This window comes from Fringilla coelebs, assembly GCF_963513975.1.
Source record: "Fringilla coelebs genome assembly, chromosome: 18".
NCBI classification, from domain to species: Eukaryota; Metazoa; Chordata; class Aves; order Passeriformes; family Fringillidae; genus Fringilla; species Fringilla coelebs.
Window position 1 is genome coordinate 8796921 of NC_140044.1, and position 20018 is coordinate 8816938.

Sequence of the window (20018 nt, forward strand, 5' to 3'; positions counted from 1 at the left end):
AGACAGGCAGGGCATTGTGGTGAATCCCTTACTGCTACTTTTGGGTGAGCAGCAGCAATGTGTGACTCAAAACAGCTGGAGAGAGATGAGTTCTGCCAGGCAATGCACCTCAGGAAATCAACTGGGCTTCTTGGGGCTGCTTCTGAACTGAAACTGAGTTGAGTCAGGAGGCTGCACCAGGTCGGTTTAGGGATGCACAGAGCATGGGTGTGTTTTGCTCCATTGAGGTCCACTCCCTTTCATCTGTGCCACAGCACTGTCAGCAGGGTGTTTCCTGTGCTGCTTGCTGCTGTTGTTGGTGTTTTTATCTCTTCCCCTGATCCTGTGGGTATCTTTCACAGCAACCACCAGGTTTTTGGCCACACACAGATCTGGCTGGAGGTGGTGATGGCAGCAGAGGTGGAAAAGGTCCAAGTGTGCAGGGTGGTGCTGGGGTGGGACGAGAGGCTGATGCTTTTCACCTGGCACTGAGAGGCTCTGGGTCCCATCTGTCATGGGAGAGCTGCAGGAATGCAGAGATGCAGCTTCTGTGCCTGGCTGGTGCTGAGTGAGACAGTGAGTTGGGAAAGTGCTCCTGGCTCACTTTGCATGCAACCTGAAACAAAAACTCACCTAGCTCGAGTGGGGGCTGGATCCATTCCTTGGCAAACACCCTTTGTGCTCGCCAGTTGAGTTGCAAGGACCTGAGTGTTCTCAGGGCAGAGATGGAGCAAACCTTTCACTTTCTCAGCAAAGCTATTAGCACTAATGAGCCCTGTCCCAGCCAGCGTTCAGGCAGGAGCAGGCAGCACTGTGCACATTCCTGTGTGCTCACACACCTTCCCTCCACTCTGGTGGGGCTGGGCAGGAGCTTTGATTGTTTGGTTTCTGCCACCCGGTGGGGTCTGCAAGGCTGGTGGGACACCAGGAGGTGATGCCAGCTAAAGGGACATTCCTCAGTCCATGTGGTACCAAGAGCATCCAAAATTTCCTCTTCTGTAGACCTCGAGCTCGCTGAGATCTCCCAGGGCGTGCTTCACACAACAGGGTGCTACAACGGTGTGTGTTTTAAAGGGGGTACTGCCTTTGCACCTTCCCCTTAAATCCAGGTGCTGTCACCAGCCAGCTCTGCACTTCACCCCCAAATACAGCCGGCACTCAGGGGCAGATGAGCTGAAATACTCCTGGGTTTTACTCCGTGGGAAGCAGCGGAGCAAGAAGCACTCCAAAACAACACAAAGCCGAGTTTTTCTGGGGAGGCACTTTCACCGTGCTACACCTGGTGGGATAGCTCAGGCTGCACGGGGTGAGATGGTGTCTCTGGCCAGGCCCTGGTGGAGAAGATGAAGGGTGGGATGCAGGTGGGGGAGCAGCAGGCAGGAGGGAGCGCCCGGCAGCAGAAGCCCCAGCGCTGAGCATCGCAGGGAGGATGCTCGGGCACATGCAGCTGCCGGGGGATGGGGTTACAAGCCGAAGCTAAACAAAGATCTCTGTGAAAAGGAAACGGATCCCTCCTGCCGACTGTAAGGTAGGAGCCGAGCGGGAGCTGCTTGACATCATCGGGCAGAGCATTGGATTACAGCAGGCAGGGACTGACTCGAGGGGAGGAGAACACGCCCCTTGGCCCCACAAGTGCAACTTCATTTAGCAGCTCCCAGCAGAAGGAAACTGCAAGTCTGGGACTGGCTGCGAGGCTCCTGGCCGGCTTGGCCGCTCGCCACAGCGGGCAGAGAGGGCAGGAGGGCGGAATCCAGCCGCGATCCCTTCCTCGGCGGCGGGACCGCGGGGCTCGGGAGCGCCGGGAGCCGCGGCTGTAAGTGGGGCTGTGCGGGGGGCGAGGGGCTGGGCGGGGGGTGACAGGGACACCTGTCCTGGAGGGCAGCCAGGAGCTCTTCTGCCAGCGGGGTTTGTTCCGAGATACGGGGAACTTTTACCCACCCGACTGCGAGCAGCGAGGGGTTTGCTGCCGGCAAACCGTGGGCTCAAAAAGCAGCGCTGCATCCCGGCTTTTCCGCTGTCGGGAGGGAGAAGCCGCTCGCAGGCTGATGGCAGGGAGGTGGCTGCTGCTCCGCTCGGGAAATAACGCGGTTCAGCGAAGGGGTAGCAGGGAGAGCAGGCTCCGAGCGTAGAAATCACAGAGCACCGTGGATCAGTGACCCCCGTGGGGATTTCTGGCCTCATTTCCAACATGTGTCCGTTTGTCCGGAGCGGTTCGCCGGAGGGAATCCCTTCCAGCCCGGGGGCTGCTCTGTGCTCGCACGGGAACGGGACAGGCACCCGGGTCCGTGCCGGGAGGGAATCAGGGAATTCATCCCGCGGGATGTCAGGGAATCCATCCCTCTGGATGTCAGGAGCCGGGGGGCTGCCCGGGACTCCAACTGCGGGCACCAGCAGAGCTTTGGGAGCGTGGCAGCAGGAGCAGGCTCGGAGACTCGCTGGCATCCGGCTTTCCAAGCAAATGTTTGAAAAGGCAAAGACTTGGGATAAAAAAAGAACTGCTGTGTGCTGGTATTCTCAAGAGGCTTTGCAAATTCCTCCACCTCGAAGCTGTGTGTCTTTCCTCTCTCTGGATTCCCCTAAGCAGCTGGTAGCGAACCGAGCCGTGGTGGGGAGCTTTCACATGCGTGTAATGCCTTGGCCCCAAAGGCGTGTTTGGGAAATTTCCCATAGCTTGGAAAGGGTGAATGGTTCTGCAGATCAAGAGCCAAGTATAGCTGTGAACCCAGAGGCAATGCCCTGGGTGGCCGTGCTGGTGACTCAAACTGGGAGGAGGACAAGCTGGGGTCAATGAGCACAGACAGCGGGGATGCTGCTGCAGGGTGAGGGTGAAGGGACATTCGTGGGGTGGGTACGGCTTGATTGGGTGGCTGAGACTCTCCCATGGTGACAGCCCCTCGAGGGTGACAGCCCTGGGCTGCTTGCTCAGCGTGCCTGGCTTGGTTGGTGTGGGGCAGTGCTTGGCTTCAGAGACTCTTGGCTGAAAAGAGCCACCCTGCTAATGTGTGGCCACCCAGCTAAGAAATTGCCACCTTTCAGCTCTTGTGAGCAATGGTGTTTAGGAAAGAAGGATCCATGAAGAGATCCTCCATGGCTGTATTTGTTTATAATGCAGATGCAGGTTAAATGGCCCTTTATAAACATGGATATACTGATAGAGCTTAATGTACCTTGGGCACAGAACACAGCATTGAGTCCTTCACAGAGTTCCACAGGGATGTGAGCACCCCATGCCATCATTTTGGGGGACACTTTCCACAGAGTGTAGACTCAGATGCCTCAGAGAACTGGAGACCATTGGCTACAGTACATGGGCAGCTTGGTCATGAAGAGATGAAACCCAGACATGTTCACAGCTGTGCACCTTCCAAACACCTGGCACTTCTGTACCTCATTCTGAGGGGTGCACAGGCTCATGATGAGCTAGAATGGGGAATTTTGCTTTTTCCTCTCATTCCAAAGAAAAATCAATGTACTTTTGACCCCACTCCGAGGAATACCCACAGGCACACAACCTGGCCACCCAAAATAACTATGGAAGACGTTTTCCAAGCTGCTAACATTTCCTGATCTCCCACATTTCAGAGCCAGTTCCTGCAGCACACTGCTGTGCATTAATACCTCCAGCCTGTCTGGGCACCCAAGCACCAGCATCACTCCTGTTTTACATGGGTCTCACACAAAGCAGATCATTTCCCTGGGCTCACACAGGTCTGTGGCAGAATGGGGGGTGAATCTACAAAGCCAAAAGGAACAGCAGAAGCTTCAACCTGTTTTTTTGTTTGCCTCTGTCACCCTGTTCTTATTGTTCCTATTTTCACATTCCAATTGTTTATCCACACTATTTTTCTTTAATGTCACCAAAGCTGCTTATGTGGACTGAACTGGAAAGTAAGTTTTCCATCACAACACCCATTTCAGAGAGGATGAGAGGAGAAAAAGCCCACTGCTTCTAGTTGTCTTTTGCTCATGACTAGAAGAAGACAAGTCATAAGGGAAGCTGCTCCCCAGGCTTGCCAGCAGCCAGGGAGAAGGGAAGGTTCTTGTGTTCCCCAGGCCTTGTCCCAGGCTCTTCATGGTGGCAGTTAAAGAGGCTGAGATCACTCCAGACCTTGCCTGGAACCTGCAGCACAAGCAGGAAGAGCAGCAGTTGGACTATGAACTGCCCTGGGCCCCACTTCAAAACTCTCACTCTCTTTGAGCCTAAGGGAATATGTACTGTACACCACTCATTCCTGGTTTCCACAGCGAGTTCCCCAGCACTTCCCCTCCCAGCAGAGCCCTCGGGGCCAGGTCTCTCTGCACAGCTCCTCCATGCAGGCACATTGCTGGTCACAAACCCTGCTGGGGAACTCCCTGGCAGCACCGAAATTCCATTTCTGTTGATATTTGCAGTGATGTCATAAGCCAAACATATCCCCACCAGAGCGTCACCAACTTTACTGGAGTTACTGTTCCCACAAAGTGTAATTAATCTGTGGTGCTCATTGCCATGAGATACCGGTGGAGCAAAGAGCTCTGAAGGTATTTTAATGGATATCAGGCAGTTATCTCAGTAACAAAACAATCCTGGCTATGATTAAGAGGATATTGCATTGTAAGGATTGTAACACCCCCTGGTTCAGAGTCATTAGTGACTTATGAAAAGCATTCCATTACAATTAGAGGTTTTCTTGTATGTCTGAGGCCAGGGATGCCAGCTGCTGCTGGAGACAGGGCACTAAATGAGGCAGTCTGGCTGCTCTGGGAGGACCAGGCTGCTGCCCTGCTCAGCCATGCATGCAGCCTGTTGTTTACCCAGCAGCCAGGAGACACAAGAACAACCTTCCGTCTGCTGCTGTCACCTTGCTTGAAACCAGGAAGGATTTCCTCCCTGGATCAAAGCAGCACCACAACAGCTGTTGTGTAGAATAGTCTTGAATTCTGCCAAAAAAACATTCTGGGGTGGGTTTTTTTGGAGCATGCATTCATTTTGAAGCAATGCTGAGAGAGCTAAGGTTGTTCCATGTGTTTGCTCCTTTTGGGTAACAGCTGGTGACGGTGGAGGGAATCTGAACCTCAAACATGTGCAATTATGCACATTGAACAGGACAAGAGAAAATGGTCTTAAGTTGCACCAGGGACAGTTTAGGTTGAACATTAGGAAAAATGTCCTCACCAAAAGGGTTGTCAAACACTGAAATAGGCTGCCCAGGGAAGCGGTAGAGTCACTAGCCCTGGAGATATTAAAAAGATGTGTGGATGTGGCACTTAGGGACATGCCTTAGTGGTGGACTTGATGACCTTAAATATCTTTTCCAATCTAAATTATTCTATAATTCTATGCTGATAACCTTGTAATTCATTTCTGATGGGCAATGGATGCTTACCTAGCCAGTGAACATTTCTACTAGGGTCTCAAAATTATCCATGGTACCTTGATGTGTTCCAGGACTAAACTACAAAACAAAGTGTTCTTTAACAATCCATGTAGCCCATCCTTAGGTGGCACCAATCCATGTGCCACCATTAGAGTTCCAAACAGCCTGGCCTTTGTGCTGAGGGGCTTCTTGAGCTCTGCCCATCACCCTGGGAGCAGCAGGACCAGGTGAGCCAGAAGAGGATGAGCCTTTGGGGATGGAGCTTCAAATCTGCAGACTCCAGATGCCCAAGCAAGAGCTGTGGGGAGGAGCACCTAGGCAGAACCAGGCTTGCAGGGTTGGAAAGCCAATACCAGCTGCTAAAGGAGTTACTGTCTCCAAAATCAGCTGGTTTTTGAGAGAGAAAATGGGGGTTTCCCATCATGTTCCACCACAAACAGGGCTGCTCAGTGCTAACTTCTACTTCACAGCATCATTGCTGCTCCAGTTTACTTTAAGCCTCTCTTGGCAGAGGCCCACGTGTTTTGGGATATTTTGCAACGCTGCTGAAGTGCTGGAGGTTTAACTGTTTGGGCAGTGAAACACACAAGCCAGGGCAGGAAGGCAAAGGAGGAAAATAAAGACTTGTGGATTTCCAAAGCTGCGTTTCTTCCTTCCTGCTTTTGTTTGGTTGTTTGGTGCCCAAAAAGGGCAATGCATATTCCCAGAGTTGTGGGAATACTGTTTCTTTTCCGGTCCAGTGTTTCCAGTAAGCACTTTGCTATAAATGGGGTTAAGACTAACAAAAGTTTATTGTTAAATCCCTGTGTCTTTGTTTAGCTCCTGTCATGATCATAATTAGCATTTTCCACTTCTGCAAGCCTGTCATCTGCAGAGCTGAAAGTGCTTTAAAACATTTGAAGCATCTAACAGGGGGAGGGAGTATTAATAGCTCCATTTAACAGATGGGCAAACTGACACATAAAAGCAGCAAGTGCCCTGTCCTTGAAGCAGGGCCAGAGCCAGCAAGTAGTCAGCTCCAACTACAAAGTTTTGAAAGTGGGTCAAAAAAATAAAGAGAAAGGCTGTAGATCTGTCCCAGTTTGGAAAATGATGGGAAATAGTTCCAGTCACAGTGGTACTCAGCCCAGATGGACCAGACAGATGAATTGCTGGATGAGCTACTGCTTATATGGTTAAGTGGCTCATCTCTTGATTTCTGTTCTGCTAACATTTGTCCCTGGGACAAAGGGAAAAACACAGTCCATGATGTTCCAAAATAGTCAGAAAGCTGAAACAGCTGCTAAAATAAGCAAGTGTCCTGTTGGCTGGGCTCTGCAGGTCAGGGGATTGCAAAGCACCCACAGATGTTGAGGCCACAGAGGAAATGTCTTTGAGCAGGGCCTGGGGACAGCAGGAGGAGGCTCAGCTGTGCACAAACAGCAGAGACCCAAAGAGCTGGACACAGACCCAGCAAGGGGACCAGAACCAGATTAAACTTCCCCTTTCACCTCAGAGAAGCTGATATGGGAGTTTCACTTCTTTAAAGGGCAGCAGAGCTGCAAACCAATATTCATTTATAGTCTGGAGGCAGCTGCTGGTCCCTGCAGTGCGGGTCAGGACAGGAGCTGTGCCAGTGCTCTCAGCACCTGCAGGAGGGCAAGAAAGAAGCAAAAGCAAAGAGGATTTCTCTGTGCTGGACTTTCCATGTGCTTTGACACAACAGTCCAAGTCTATCAGCACAAACCCTCCTGAGGAATTGCAATTTGAGCACAACATCCCACAGCCCCTGGGCTGCTGTGTCCCCCGAGCCAGGCTCCAGCTGAGCCTGCTGGGCAGAGCCCTGCCACCCCTCTGCTGTCCTGCTCATAGAGTGGGAAGAGCAGCTGAGCTTTGTGCTTCCCAAAACAAGCACAGAAAATGTTTTCTTACTTTTTTTTCCTTCTTCTTTCCCAGAAGCTGTTGTCCTGCTGTGCATGAAGCGTGTTTGAAGTCATGTCCAGAAGGAAAGTCCTCTAAATCAGGTAGGGACTCACACTATGGCTCATAAAGCTTTTATTCACAGGGAAATATTGCAAACAGAAATGGGTTTTTTCCTTCCTGTAGCATTGAGTCATTTGACCTCCCTCTGTATTCTGAATTACTAGATGCTAGAAAGCTGCTAAGAGGAAAGAAAATACCAACAATTCTGCCATAATGACTTTCCTGCTGTATTATCCACATCTCCTTGTAGCAAGCCACGTTGCAGCTCTGACTCCAAGCAGCCCAGTGCCAGTTGTGCTCCATGGCCTCTCCCTGCCAGTGCTGTGCAAATCCTGCCAAGGCTGCCCAGATGCTTTGCAGGGGAATGTTGTTTCCCTGTCCAGAAAGATGCAAATGAGTTCTGTTCTGCATGTGGAGTCAGCCCAGCAAGATCCAGGGAAGCCCCAAAGCTTAACCTTTCACAGCTCCTGCAGAAATGGCAAGTGCTCCTTGTGGTTTCACCTGTGGCTCCTGCACTCAGAGCATGCCCTCTGTCCTCAGACCATGGCTCTGCTTTCCCTTGGCCTTTGCACAGAGCTCCCAGGGCTGGTTTGGGTGAGCTCTGCAGTGCAGGAGCTCAGGACTCTTTGGTGCACACAGACATACCTCACAGACATCCCACACAGACATCCCTTGCATCCAGCCCCTTCCCAAATGTGCTGCAGACACCCTGTGTCTGCCCAGGCTGCCCTTCAGCAGCCCATGAAATACTTGGCAATTGATTTTATTGAGAGCTTTCCCTTTCCTGAGACTACAGCTGGCAGTGATCACTGAGCATCCCCAGGGCAGCGCTACAGCCACATCTCCAGCACCACTTCAGCTCAGGTTTGGATGTCACATCCCTGGGGACTCAGGCAGAAAGATTTACCCTGCCTGCAGGAAGGATCAGGAGCTGCTGTCACCTGACACAGCCATGAGGAAACTGAAATCCATCACAGAAATCCTCAGCAAAGGAGTGTGCAGGCCTGCAGAGCTTTCCCTGCCCAGACAGGGCTCCCAGCAGGGCAGCACAGCCAGAGGGGCTCCTGATTCCATGGGGTAACAGAAGCCATGCAGCCACCCCTCACTGCCAGCCTGTTCTGAGCCCCAGCACTTCCCTTTTCTGGGGGAACAGCACCAATAGCACCGTGCCAGCCAGCAAAGACACATCTCCCCTGTCCCCCTTCCACAGCCAGCGCTGCCCTGACCCAGGGTGGGGGTCCCAGCTGTGGAGCAGACAGACAGGGCAGCCAGGCCCAGGGAGCAGAGCTAAGCCTGGCTTTGCTAATCAGCTTCAGTCTGTACTGACACTCTTAAGAGGTGCCCTGGTTATTTTTAGGCACCTGGGAGCTGCCAGGGCACCCCAGGAGGCTTCACAGCCTTTCTCTCAGCCCCTTACACTGCTCTGAGGCAGGAGGACTCTTTGGATGCTGGATGCAGATTCCTGTGGGACTGTGCAAGCCTCAGTGAGGCAGAGCCGAGGCAGGTGGCTCTCAGCTCCAGGCACCCTTCCCCGAGCAGCAGCAGCCAAACCTGCCCAGTTACAGCCCTCACAATCCTCCCCAGTCATGCAAGCCCTGCCTGCCCACAGCAGCAGAGCTCAGCTCCTCAGAGCACAAAGAAGAGCTGGATTACATGGCTCTGTTTCATTTTAGAAAAGTGAGGACCCATCCTTGCTTACCTCTGTCCTTGTAGAGAGGTGTCCCCCAACCCAGAAACAGAGCTACACCACCAAAGGCTGCTGTGGCTTTGCCTTCCTCTCACATGTGCTAGAAAATAGCCCCAGCTGCATCTCCTCAGCACTTGTTTGACTCCTCCTTACCCAGGGAAGCCTGCAAAGTATTGGGGAGCTTGTGCTGGGGTTGGGCCAGGCGTTCAGGTGGGGTTTTAGAAGGTGATGCTCACTCAGAGGTGGTGCCTCAGTGTGATCAGCTCTCCTGAGCTGTGGCACTGCTGGGCATTCTCCAGCCTATCAGGTGGGATCCAGCTGGGACTTCTCTTCATGAACAGTCGGGAGGAAGGCAGGGAACCCAAGGCTGAAGGGGATCCCCATTGCACAGGAGTTCAGTCCATAGCCTGGGTGGGACAGGGGACATCACAGGGGGGACACATGGGACCTGCCTGCCGCAGCAGCTCTGGGACTTCTGCAGCTGAAGGGCCACTGGTCTGTGCCTTGTCTGCTTTGTAGCTTCAGGCACGAGCAGATCTTCCACACAGCTGCTTGGGTAAAAGTACATTGACACATAAAGGCAAATAAGAAAGGAATTGTGAGAAAATAAAAGTAGTGGAGAAGGGGCTCGAAGCCCCAGACTCCTTGGAGCTTTGAGAGGGTCCCTGCAGGGGACAGAGGGTCCTGTGGGTGCTCATGGCTGCTCTGGGTGAGGATTTGGCTCTCTTCTCTCTGCCAGGCAAAATCCACAGCTCTGTGTCCATCCAGGACAAGCCTGCCTTGGGGGGTGAAAATGGAGAAAGGTGCCAGCCTGTCATGTCCTGAAGGCCTGCTAGGGCTCAGCATGCCTCATCCTCACTGTCCCCCATCCCCCAGAGCCATGGGTGTCTTTTGGAGGGAGCTAAACCAGAGTGCCCGAATTCATTAGCACCTTGAGGCTGAGAGATGGGAAAAACAAGCTCGACCTGGAACAAAACAAAAATACAACTGCTGTCACGGCAACTGTCTCCAGATGCACAAAGAGACCAATTATTTCCATTAATCAACTTAGCTAGAAGCTGCAGAAGAGGCTTAAGCTTCATCAAGGCTCGGTAGTCAGGGGAGGAAGGAGCAGAGGGGCTCCATCAAACAGTGATTCTTCCCATGGTGGAGGATTTTTGGAGCAGATTCTCAGCCCCTGTGCCTTGGGGGGACTGAAAGAGGGATGCTGCCTGCTGCAGGCATGGGGATGCAGGCTGGCAGCCCTGCATGGCCAGAGCTGGGCACTGGGCTGCCTTCCTGGTGGGTGCATGGATGGATGGATGGATGAAGGCCAGGAGGGAGGGGAAGGGGTTTGGGGAGCTTGGCAGAGCTAAATACAAAGTTTGTGAAGTCACAGAGGAGTCAGTCTAAGCCTAATCTTAAACACGGGGCTTAGCAATTGGCTATCAGTTCTACAGGCATTAAATGATCTTTATACTGTAAAACCAGGCCAAATGAAAAGAAGGGATCTATTTGTGGACACTGAACCTCAGCTGTATCTGCTCTCCTCCTGAAGGAATTGAAATTTTCCAGCAAGTCCTGGAGAATGCTGGAAGCTCTGTTCCTGCAAAGCCATTGCAGTGGCTGGAGCAGCTGTGATGTCTGTCCTGGCTGAATTTATCATATTTAGTGTAAGAGCCTGAGGGTGCAGAGTTATTACAAGGAATCCCACAGCAAAAACGGATGTGCTGGACCCAGCTTGATGTCTCTTCATTGCTCAAGTCTTGTGAGGCTTTTCTGTGCTATTCCTGCCCAGGCAGAAGCTGCTCAGCACAGGAGATGGACGTGCCCTGGTAGGAGATCAGCCCTGCTCCTGCCTGTTTTCTCTCCAAAGCAGGAAAGTCAGAGCTCAGGAGTTTGGAGCACACCAGTTCTGGCCAGTGAGACCAATCATCACCCCCACACAGAGCCAAGAGGAAAGCAGGGCAGCTCTGTGTCTGGTGCAGACCCTGTCACCAGCCTCACACAGCTTGTTGCAGCCAGGCTGGGCTCCCAACTGGAGCATCTCCATCCTCAGCTGCATCTTCAGCTCAGTTTCTGGCCATGGATCTGAGCTCTAGTGCATGGGGACCATGAGACATGACGAGCACAGTCACAAAATACCCCAATAACCCCATTGCAGAGCCCTTCCTCTCTGTTGCACAGCCCCTCACGCATGTTCCCAGACAAGACCCAGTGGAAAATTTGCTGAAATTCCAGCTGGATATTGTCAGACAGTTGGTGGAAACCCCCTGACCTCAAGTGCTGGCTTCAGCCCTACGGGATATGTTTTTGTCCTGGCTGGATGCAACTCTCCCAGCAGGAAACCTCAGAGCAAACCCCCAGGGAGCACAGAAATCCCGGTGCTTCCTTCTTTGTGCTCTACCAGGCCCCCCTCTTTAGTAAACCATCCTACACTGTAAATATTTTAAAAGCCCAGCAGGGCTGTTGAGTGTGTTTTGCTGTTGTTATGGATCCAGCCCCAGCAGGAGAGGGCTAATAATAGTGCCTGCACCCTGGAATGAAAGGGCAAGGGGCACTGCACAGTGAGCAGAGCTGCAAGGGGACTGCACCACTTCATGCCTTGCTGGTGGGATGTGATGCTTGAGCACAAAAAGGGGTCAGATCCCTGTTCCCAAGCAGAACTTTGGAATTTCACCTCAGGAACACGGCAAGGTTTTGTTCAGCTTCGGAGCTTTACAACTCCAGAAGTTTGGAGAGTGTTAAATCCACTGGGCACAGATAATAAAAGTCTGCCCCCACTTTCCCAGGTTTACTGCCCAGGAACCAGCAGGATTAGTGCCAGTGGGAAGAGGTTAAATCCACTGGTTAAATCCACCAAGCAGGAGGGAGAGCGTGTCCTGGGCTGGGCTGTGGGATGTGGGAGCCATCTCCAACCAAAACCTGCAGCTCTTGGTCCCAGCTTTGGCCACTGCAGCATCTCAGAACAGGACTGTGCCAGGGCTCCTGAAGCTGGGAGCTGCCTGCAGCAGGCACAGGGAGGGCTGAGGGTGTCCCTGTCCCTGCCTCAGGTGTCCCAGGGACAGCACGGAGGGCAGGGCTGTGCTGGCTGCCCCAAGGGACAAGGATGTCCCAGCAGGGGCCTGAGCTGCCTCAGGGCTGGGGATTGTGCAGAGAACAAGGTGAGAAGGCTGAGAAAGGTGAAAAGGGCAGAGCAGGAGGCACACAGCAGGCAGGGGGGAAATGGCTGAGTTCAGCCCAGCCTGCTGATAGCCAGCACCCAAAAATAGCCCTTCCTAGGCATAAGGAGTTTAACCTAGACAAGGGACAGATGCAGGATTGTGGGAAGGGTTTCCTTGAAACTGGAGTCAGGGCTGGGTGTGACTGTAGCATCCAGCCAGGGGCAGGGATCAGCCCTGGGCACTGCTGGGATGGCAGAGCTTGGGCAGAGCCCTGGGCTGAGGGTGACCTGCCAGGTGTGCCCAGGTCACTTCTCTGCCCTCTGACCTTGTGTGCAGGAACAGTTGGCTGCAGACCCCGACATCCACGCTGAGAAGGAGGCAGGGGCACACAGGAATTAAATGCAGGCTGGTCAGTGGAACCCGATGGGACGTGGAGCTGAGCCAAAAGAAATGCCTCAGTTTGTTCTACCCAAAGGCAGAGGAAACATTTAACCCTTTAATTTCTTAGCACCCACCTTCTAAATGGGCAAAACTCAGCCCCAGAATGAGTAGGGCTGGTTTAGCTGCAGCCCCCAGGGCTGAGCCAGCTGCTCTGTCAGCTGCTGGGTGATTTCCCTGGAAAATGCCAGCAAGCCCAGTTGCAATCCAACAGCAAAACCACTCAGGAAGCCGAGTCCCCACCAGCAAAGCCAAGACTATTACAGCTCAGAATTTTTAGTACTCACAAGACAGCACAGAAAAATAAGCCCAAACCAAAGAGCAGGCTTGGCAGAGCCAGGCACAGGAGCAGAGGCAGCTCTGGGGACATACCTGGTGTCAGTGGCAGCTTGTGAGGGGCTTCTTCACTTGTGGCCAGCTGCCCCAGGACAGGCAGCACCACGTCCCCATGGCAGAGGGGATGCTGCCTCCCTCCAAGCAGCAAACTTTTGAGGGATGTGCAACAGGCAGCAGATCCCAGCTTCCCTGCCCCATCCCTGCAGGCTGGCACGCTGTGCTGAGGGCACAGGAACTGTTTCTGTTACCACCAGCAGCAGAGAGGAAAGGGAGGGCAGGAAAGGACCCTCTGGGGACAAGCTGAATCACCTCTGTGAAGAGCCCTGGAAACCTTTGCACACTGTAGGTGTGTGCCATGGGACTATTCCTGCAATGCCTGGCAAAAGCAGGCCCATCTTCTTGTCCACGGGAGAATGAAAAACCAAAGGTGGGCAGCCAGCAGGTGATGCAGCTCCCTTTGCACCCCTGCCACCCCTGAGTGACTGTCCACAGTGACACAGGCTCAGGTTCCACTGAACTGCGTAGGCAAGAGGGAAGGCAGTTCCTTTGCAGCTCCTGAAAGATGTTAAAAGCAGTTACTGGGTGAAAACCCACAGAACTGTGGGTTCTGTGCCTGGAAGTATGGAAATGCTGCTTGAAAAGTCAGGTTTTCCGATCACAATCGAGGCAACTGCTCCCATCACCCTCTCAGCCCAGCAGCTTCCCGGAGGTGGAGGCTGGAATCTCTCTGCCAGCGGGAAGGGATCTGCCTGCAAGGGTTTTGAGAGCCACCCACCTTGAAAATCCCGGAGGAATTGCTCAAAGATGAAAGTTTCGCGGTTCAATCTGCCTGTCTCCAGCTCTCTGCATGGAGAGCCGAAGGCAGGAGCGCTCCCAGGCACGGAAATAAATAAATCCCATGCGCCATCTCCCGGCCACCGAGCCGGGACCCAGAGCTCCACACTGGCTGCCTTCTGCTTTTAATCAGGATCCCATCCTTTTCCCGAGTGAGGGGATACAGTTATTGGCACAGCACTGCCACTGCCACTGGCAGCTGCGTCAAGGGAAAATGCTGCATCCCTGGGGCTGGCTCCTGCTCCCAGCTTGGGGAAACCTGGTGGAACTGCCCCTGGGACAAGGGCAGCAGGACTCTGGAGCATATCAGCTCTGGAGTGGCCTCACTGCTTGGAGATGGACCTGGGCTTGTGTGGCTCGCTCCTAGGGAAGCCTCCCCAGAGCATATGGGCTGTCCCTGGCAGCTGGAGAAGGTCAGCAGAGCCCGGGCTTCAGTGGCCTCTGAGAGCTTGTCTGGGAATGCTGGATGCTGGCCCTGTCCTGGGGATGAGGCACTTTGCTCACTGAGCTCATCCAGAGCAGGTGCCTTATCCCGGGAGGGCACACCAGGGATGGAAGGAGGGAAGAGGAGGAAAAATATCTGCGGCATCTCTTCCAGGGGCAAAGGATGCAGCTTTTCCCAGGGCTCATTTAACAGGAGCTAGATGGATGCCAAGTCTGTAGAGGAGGCAGGTGTTCACAAGAGCTGCTAACTGCTAGGAAACAGGGTCTAGGGTCTCCTGCAAGATCTGGGTGGGGCAAGCCCCTCATCCCACCAGTGAGCTGGGGCCAGCACTCCCTGAGCTGGCATCCCCTCTAGGAGAGGAGTCCCTGGGGCTGCCAAAACGTGCTGAGTTTCCATGGTTTTTTGGTTCTTGTACCCTATTCAGCTCAGGAACAGAGAGAATCTAACCTCTTTCATCCCAGTTATTGCATCTTCATCTGCATCTCCTTTCTACTGCCATAACAGTAAAGTGAGGAGTGTGACTCCTGTTCAGGCTGTTGCCTAAATCTGCCAACAGATCTCCCTGGCAGAGAAATCAATATCAAGCAGGATTTGTAAAGGAAGCTGAGCAAACTCCTCTGTGGGTCATTAACTCCAAGGCACAAAAGCAGTGAATGTGCATTAAATGTGCATGAATTTGTTTTCACTGTTTCTAATGGGGGCCTGCTCCAAGCACTGCCAGCAATCAGCAGGGCTAGAGGCACATTTCACAGTGATCAGAGGCACAGATAAGACAGCAATTAATTCCTTGATTCCACTCAGTAAAACCAACTAAGTGCCAGACAGGAGCAGGAACTGAGAGCTCCAGGTTTCCTGTGCAGAGGCAGTGTGTGCTTGCCAGCTCTGTGCCCAGGAGCCAGGATGCCCACAACACCATCCCAGGTTCCTGCACTCTGTGTGCTGTGCAAGTGCTGGCAAGGGGAACCAGCAGCCAAAATGAAAAGCCAGCAGCTTAAGGATTCATCAGCTGCACTCAGAGCTGGCTCACAGCAGAGCTTGCATGTGACAAGTGGCTGCTCCGGGCCTTTCTTCGTGCTGTGCACTTGGCACTGGCACAAGTCTGGAGTGAAGGGATCCAAATGTCTCACAGAAGGGCTGATTTTCACATGGCAAAATGTTTATCTGACAGCAGACCAGCCCAACGCTTCTCCAGTGACATCCAGCAGCCAGAGGAGGCCAGTACTGCTCCAAGCCCGTACCTATAAAATACTCCCTGCTCCCCCAGCTTCCCAGTGGGTATCCATCATTTCCCATTACAGATTCAGGTCGGATCACCACCCCATCCCCCAAGCAGTGAGCCACGTTTGGCCTGGGTTCAAAGCTCCCGTGGCATTTTGAGGAGGAAGCAGGGCTTTCTCTGTAATGCTTTTCCTGAAGGGAAAGGCTGCTGCAAGTGACCTCGTGTGCCCAAAGAGAAGGCTGGGAACTCCCAGGAGAGACAAACGCCGTGTCTGCCTCTGCAGGGGGAAGGCAGAACAAGGCAGGCATCTGGGATGGGGCCTTCCTGCCTCTCAGAACCCAGAACATCCCTCTGGCTGCCCTGGAGGACTCGAGACCCTGGCAGGGGCTCAGAGACCTTGGCACAGAGTCAAAACCACCTGTGCCTTCGATTTTAGCCCATGGAGAAAATTACCAACTTTGTGTGAGGAGTTACAAGCCACAAGAGTTTGAATAGAATGATAGTGAATCTGTCACAGGGTGAAAAAGCAGAATTTGGGGAATTTAGAAGGGGGGTTCAAGAAGCAAGACGGAGGAATCTGGGTGTGTGTAGGGGGATAGAAAATAAGAAAATAAAGATAGTGTAGAAAGTAATCTTACCCCTAAGGAGTTGCAGCTGGGCCAATTAGCAAAGATCAGGCCACAGCTGTAAGCAGTGAGAAGAAGAGTGCTGTAAAAGAGTGGGGTGGCTGGGGGAGAAGGGAACTGGAGTCAGTGCTGTAAAAGAGTGGGGTGGCTGGGGGAGAAGGGAACTGGAGTCAGTGCTGTAAAAGAGTGGGGTGGCTGGGGGAGAAGGGAACTGGAGTCAGTGCTGTAAAAGAGTGGGGTGGCTGGCTGAGAGGGGAACTGGAGTCAGTTTGCTGCTTTGTGAAGAGGAAAGAGTCAGTGCTCTGAGGAGCTGCCCACGAGAAACACCAAGAAGGTGTGAAACCTTTGTGATAAGGGGACAACAGCATGGAACCCCTGCAATAAGATGACAACAGGTGTGTCCTGTCCTCCTTCTTCTTGTTCTTGCCCTCCATTTTCTGCTGTGATGGTGGCACTTTTGGATTGGTTTAGAGACAGACTGTCTAACATAGGTGATAGGTATTGGAAAATTATTATAAAAAAGTACATGTAGTTCTTAGTATAAAAAGCTAACACCACCCCAGGGGTGGTCAGTGTGCCTCAAACTGACCTGCCAGACAGATCTCAGCAGGTCACAGGAAGAATGTAATACATAAGAGAAAATAAACAGCCTTGAAAAGCAGAGCTGAGGAATCTCAACTTCTTCTTCGGTTGTGAGGATAAGAAAAAAGATATCTAATCTATCTTCTAATATCTTGGGAGCCATTTCAACCACACAGAACCCAAGACCTGCCCTCACCTGGCACAGTGGGTCACCCAGCACGGTGGGCTTCCCCACACATTGCCCCAGGTGGGGGAGGTGATATCTGACATTTCATCCCTGCTGTCAGAGGAACTGGAGCACAGTCACAGGCGCTGTTCTCTCTGTCTGTAACCTTACCCCAGAGAGCAGCCTAACCTGGTGGGGGCCATGCTGGGCATCCTGGGCCTCACAGCTGTGTTTCCTCCACAGCATTTTGCAAGTGAATAGAGATGCAATGGAGGTAGAGTCCAGCACCTACACTGACTTCATCTCCTGCGACCGGGCTGGCCGGAGGAACGCTGTCCATGACATCGAGCGGGAGGCGACCACCATCAGCATGCGCCAGCTGACCCAGGACATGGGGGGGCTGGCTGTGGAGGGAGCAGGTGAGCCCACACACACACCTGGGAGCCCTGCAGTGCAGGTGAGCTCACACACACCTGGGAGCCCTGCAGTGCAGGTGAGCTCACACACACACACACCTGGGAGCCCTGCAGTGCAGGTGAGCTCACACTCACACACACACCTGGGAGCCCTGCAGTGCAGGTGAGCTCACACACACACACCTGGGAGCCCTGCAGTGCAGGTGAGCTCACACACACCTGGGAGCCCTGCAGTGCAGGTGAGCTCACACACACACACACCTGGGAGCCCTGCAGTGCAGGTGAGCTCACACTCACACACACACCTGGGAGCCCAGCAGTGCAGGTGAGCTCACACACACACACACACACACCTGGGAGCCCAGCATGCAGGTGAGCTCACACACACACACACACACACCTGTGAGCCCAGCATGCAGGTGAGCTCACACTTACACACACACCTGGGAGCCCAGCATGCAGGTGAGCTCACACACACACACACCTGGGAGCCCAGCAGCTCCTGGCACGGGCTGGGAGGGCAGGCCCCCAATGGCAGCACAAATGAGCAGAGCTGTCTCCAGGAGCATCATGCTGATGCTCAGGAGGAACATCTCACTCCTCCCTGCCTCAGTCAGTGCCTCCATGCTCGGGTGGTGGGAGACTCTCCAGGTCCAGGGGTGCTTGCAGTGAGCAGAATGATCCTGGTTCCTGGCACTGCTCGCTCCAGCCCAGGCCCTTTGCTCACTGGTGCTTAAAAAAGGCATGCACTGACCAAGACCCTTCCCAGAGCAAGTTAAACATCAGTTATACCTTAGGCTTTATGAAAATCATGCACTGGGCAGGCTGTGGTTTGTTTTTTCTATTTTGGATGGTTGTAAAAAAAAAAAAAATCAACCTTTAAATAGTTCAAATAACAACAGAAATAACTTTCACACCAGAAGCCATCTCCAAATCCCCCCCTTCAGCCCAAATGTGGCAGCAGCATCACCCTGCTGTGTCTGCTGGCCAGCAGGCTGTGAGGAGCTTGAATCCTCTGTCCTAAGCTGCCACTCTCCTTTCACTAATAAGCAACACAACATAGACTGTCATTGCAGAAGGGAAACTCAGTTTTCCCCCTTACTTTCTTAATCCTCTAGCCTACAACCTGGAACTCTAAAAGCACTTTAAATACCTTCATTACCCCAACTGTACTTCTTCCAGCATGACCATAGCAGCATGTGTCCATCCACCCATCCCTGGTAAGCACAAACTGGAGCTGCTTTACCAGAGCAGCTCAGGCTCTGCCAGGCTGTCAGGAAGACAGTTCTGGAGCACTTGAAAGTTGGGTGAGTGCACATCCCTACCTTGAGGCTCCCTCTCAGCATTGCCAGGCGTGCTGAGAAGTGTTTGTACTCCAGGAATGTGGAGGGAGAACCCAATACTCTTAATCATAGAATCATAGAAAATGGTTTGGTTTGGAAGGGACCTTAAAGCCCACCTGCCATGGGCAGGGACACCTTCCACTAGACCTGGCCTGGCCTTGAACACTGCCATGGATGGGCCCAAGTGTCTGGTCACAGGAGGGGAGTGATGGAGCTTCAGGTAAAATTCTTTTGTCTCTCTGGATGAAATCAGCTATAGCAATCACTGATGGCTTGGGTGTTCAGCAGGGTGTAACTGTTCTTTCTTCCCAATCCTCCCTTCTGCAGAAAGCCAAAGAGATGCCAGTTCTTCTGACAACGACCCTGGAGCAAGACCAAAGGGGCAGGAAAGCAGCCCCTCCCCATGAGAGCAAAAAGGGTGTGGGATGGGCAGGAGGAGGGCCTTGCTGTGAACCTTAAACAAGGATTTGTTGAACCTGTGGACAAAAGCCAATGTGGAACAGCAAGCTGTCTGTCAAATGCCTCTGCTGGAACCGTGCTTGAGACACAAGACACTTGCAAGGACTGGCACCTCCAAAAGACTTCTGCCCCCATCCCTAATGGTTTAGAGCAGCACTGCCATGGTTGTAGTGATATGAGCCATTCTCGAGATGCCTTAGCTGCAATTTTCTCTTAGGGGAAAAACAGTTTCAGTAATAATAGACACACCAGATTTTCCTGTCCAAGGTACCTTCCTCATTTTCAGATTTAGACTTATTATTTATTCTGTTTCCATAGATTAGAAATTTAGATTATTGGTTTTTCTAAGCCTCACCCTCATCTGCATCTTAGACCTGGCCTCTGGATTGTCCACATGGCCCCTCATCAGAGTGGGCAGTGGGGAAAGGACCCAACCTGTCCTGCTGCCCTCATGTCAACACCACTCACCTGTGCTGCTGCTGCTGCTTAGCATCAGGAAAGGACCAAAGCACAGCTCTGTGGGGATGAGCCCCACCTGGAGACCCAGCAGCACCAGCCACAGGCATCTTTTTCTTCAGGTTTGAACATTTCAAGATGTTATTAAGGGGAGGGGAGAAACATTTTGCTGGTTTGACTGTTGACATTCAGGCTTAACTTTGCAAGCTGTTTAGCTGAGATGATCTCTGGTAGGATCTCACACCCTTCTGTCTTTAAGGAGACATGTTTTGTGTTAGAGGTGGTTTGATAAAACTCCATAAGCTGTTGGAATAAATGACACAGCCTTCAAGTACTGAAGGTGGTTTTTTCTTTCTGGATGTTTCTTCTTCCTTTGTTTTGCCTTCAGCTGCAGGGTGGATTCATAGGGAGACACAGAGCTGTGCAAGCACAGTCCCATGGATTTGGGTCTGTGAAACCCCATGGGTTTGCAGCACACAGATGGAGGCAGATGTAGCTGGGCACAGATGATAAAAGTCTGCCCCCACTTTCTCAGGTTTACTGCCAGTGGGAAGAGGTGTTTTCCCTCTG

At 52.7% G+C, this 20018-nt stretch overlaps 1 protein-coding gene across 1 annotated transcript; it reads left to right on the top strand.

Moving 5' to 3' along the window:
• The first annotated feature begins 1623 nt into the window (after window positions 1-1623).
• Window positions 1624-19807, top strand: PKIG (cAMP-dependent protein kinase inhibitor gamma). The gene is made up of 4 exons (XM_084217818.1): window positions 1624-1792; window positions 7272-7339; window positions 17018-17193; window positions 18861-19807. Exons 3-4 carry the CDS (start codon window positions 17043-17045, stop codon window positions 18938-18940), a joined length of 231 nt encoding a protein of 76 aa, XP_084073944.1. The 5' UTR covers window positions 1624-1792; window positions 7272-7339; window positions 17018-17042; the 3' UTR covers window positions 18941-19807.
• Window positions 19808-20018: the final 211 nt, after the last annotated feature.

Coding starts and splice junctions, on each gene's coding strand:
- PKIG (XM_084217818.1), top strand. CDS start 17,043: ATGGAGGTAGAGTCCAGCACCTACACTGACTTCATCTCCTGCGACCGG. Junction 17,194..18,860: donor GCTGGCTGTGGAGGGAGCAG/GTGAGCCCACAC, acceptor TCCCTTCTGCAG/AAAGCCAAAGAGATGCCAGT.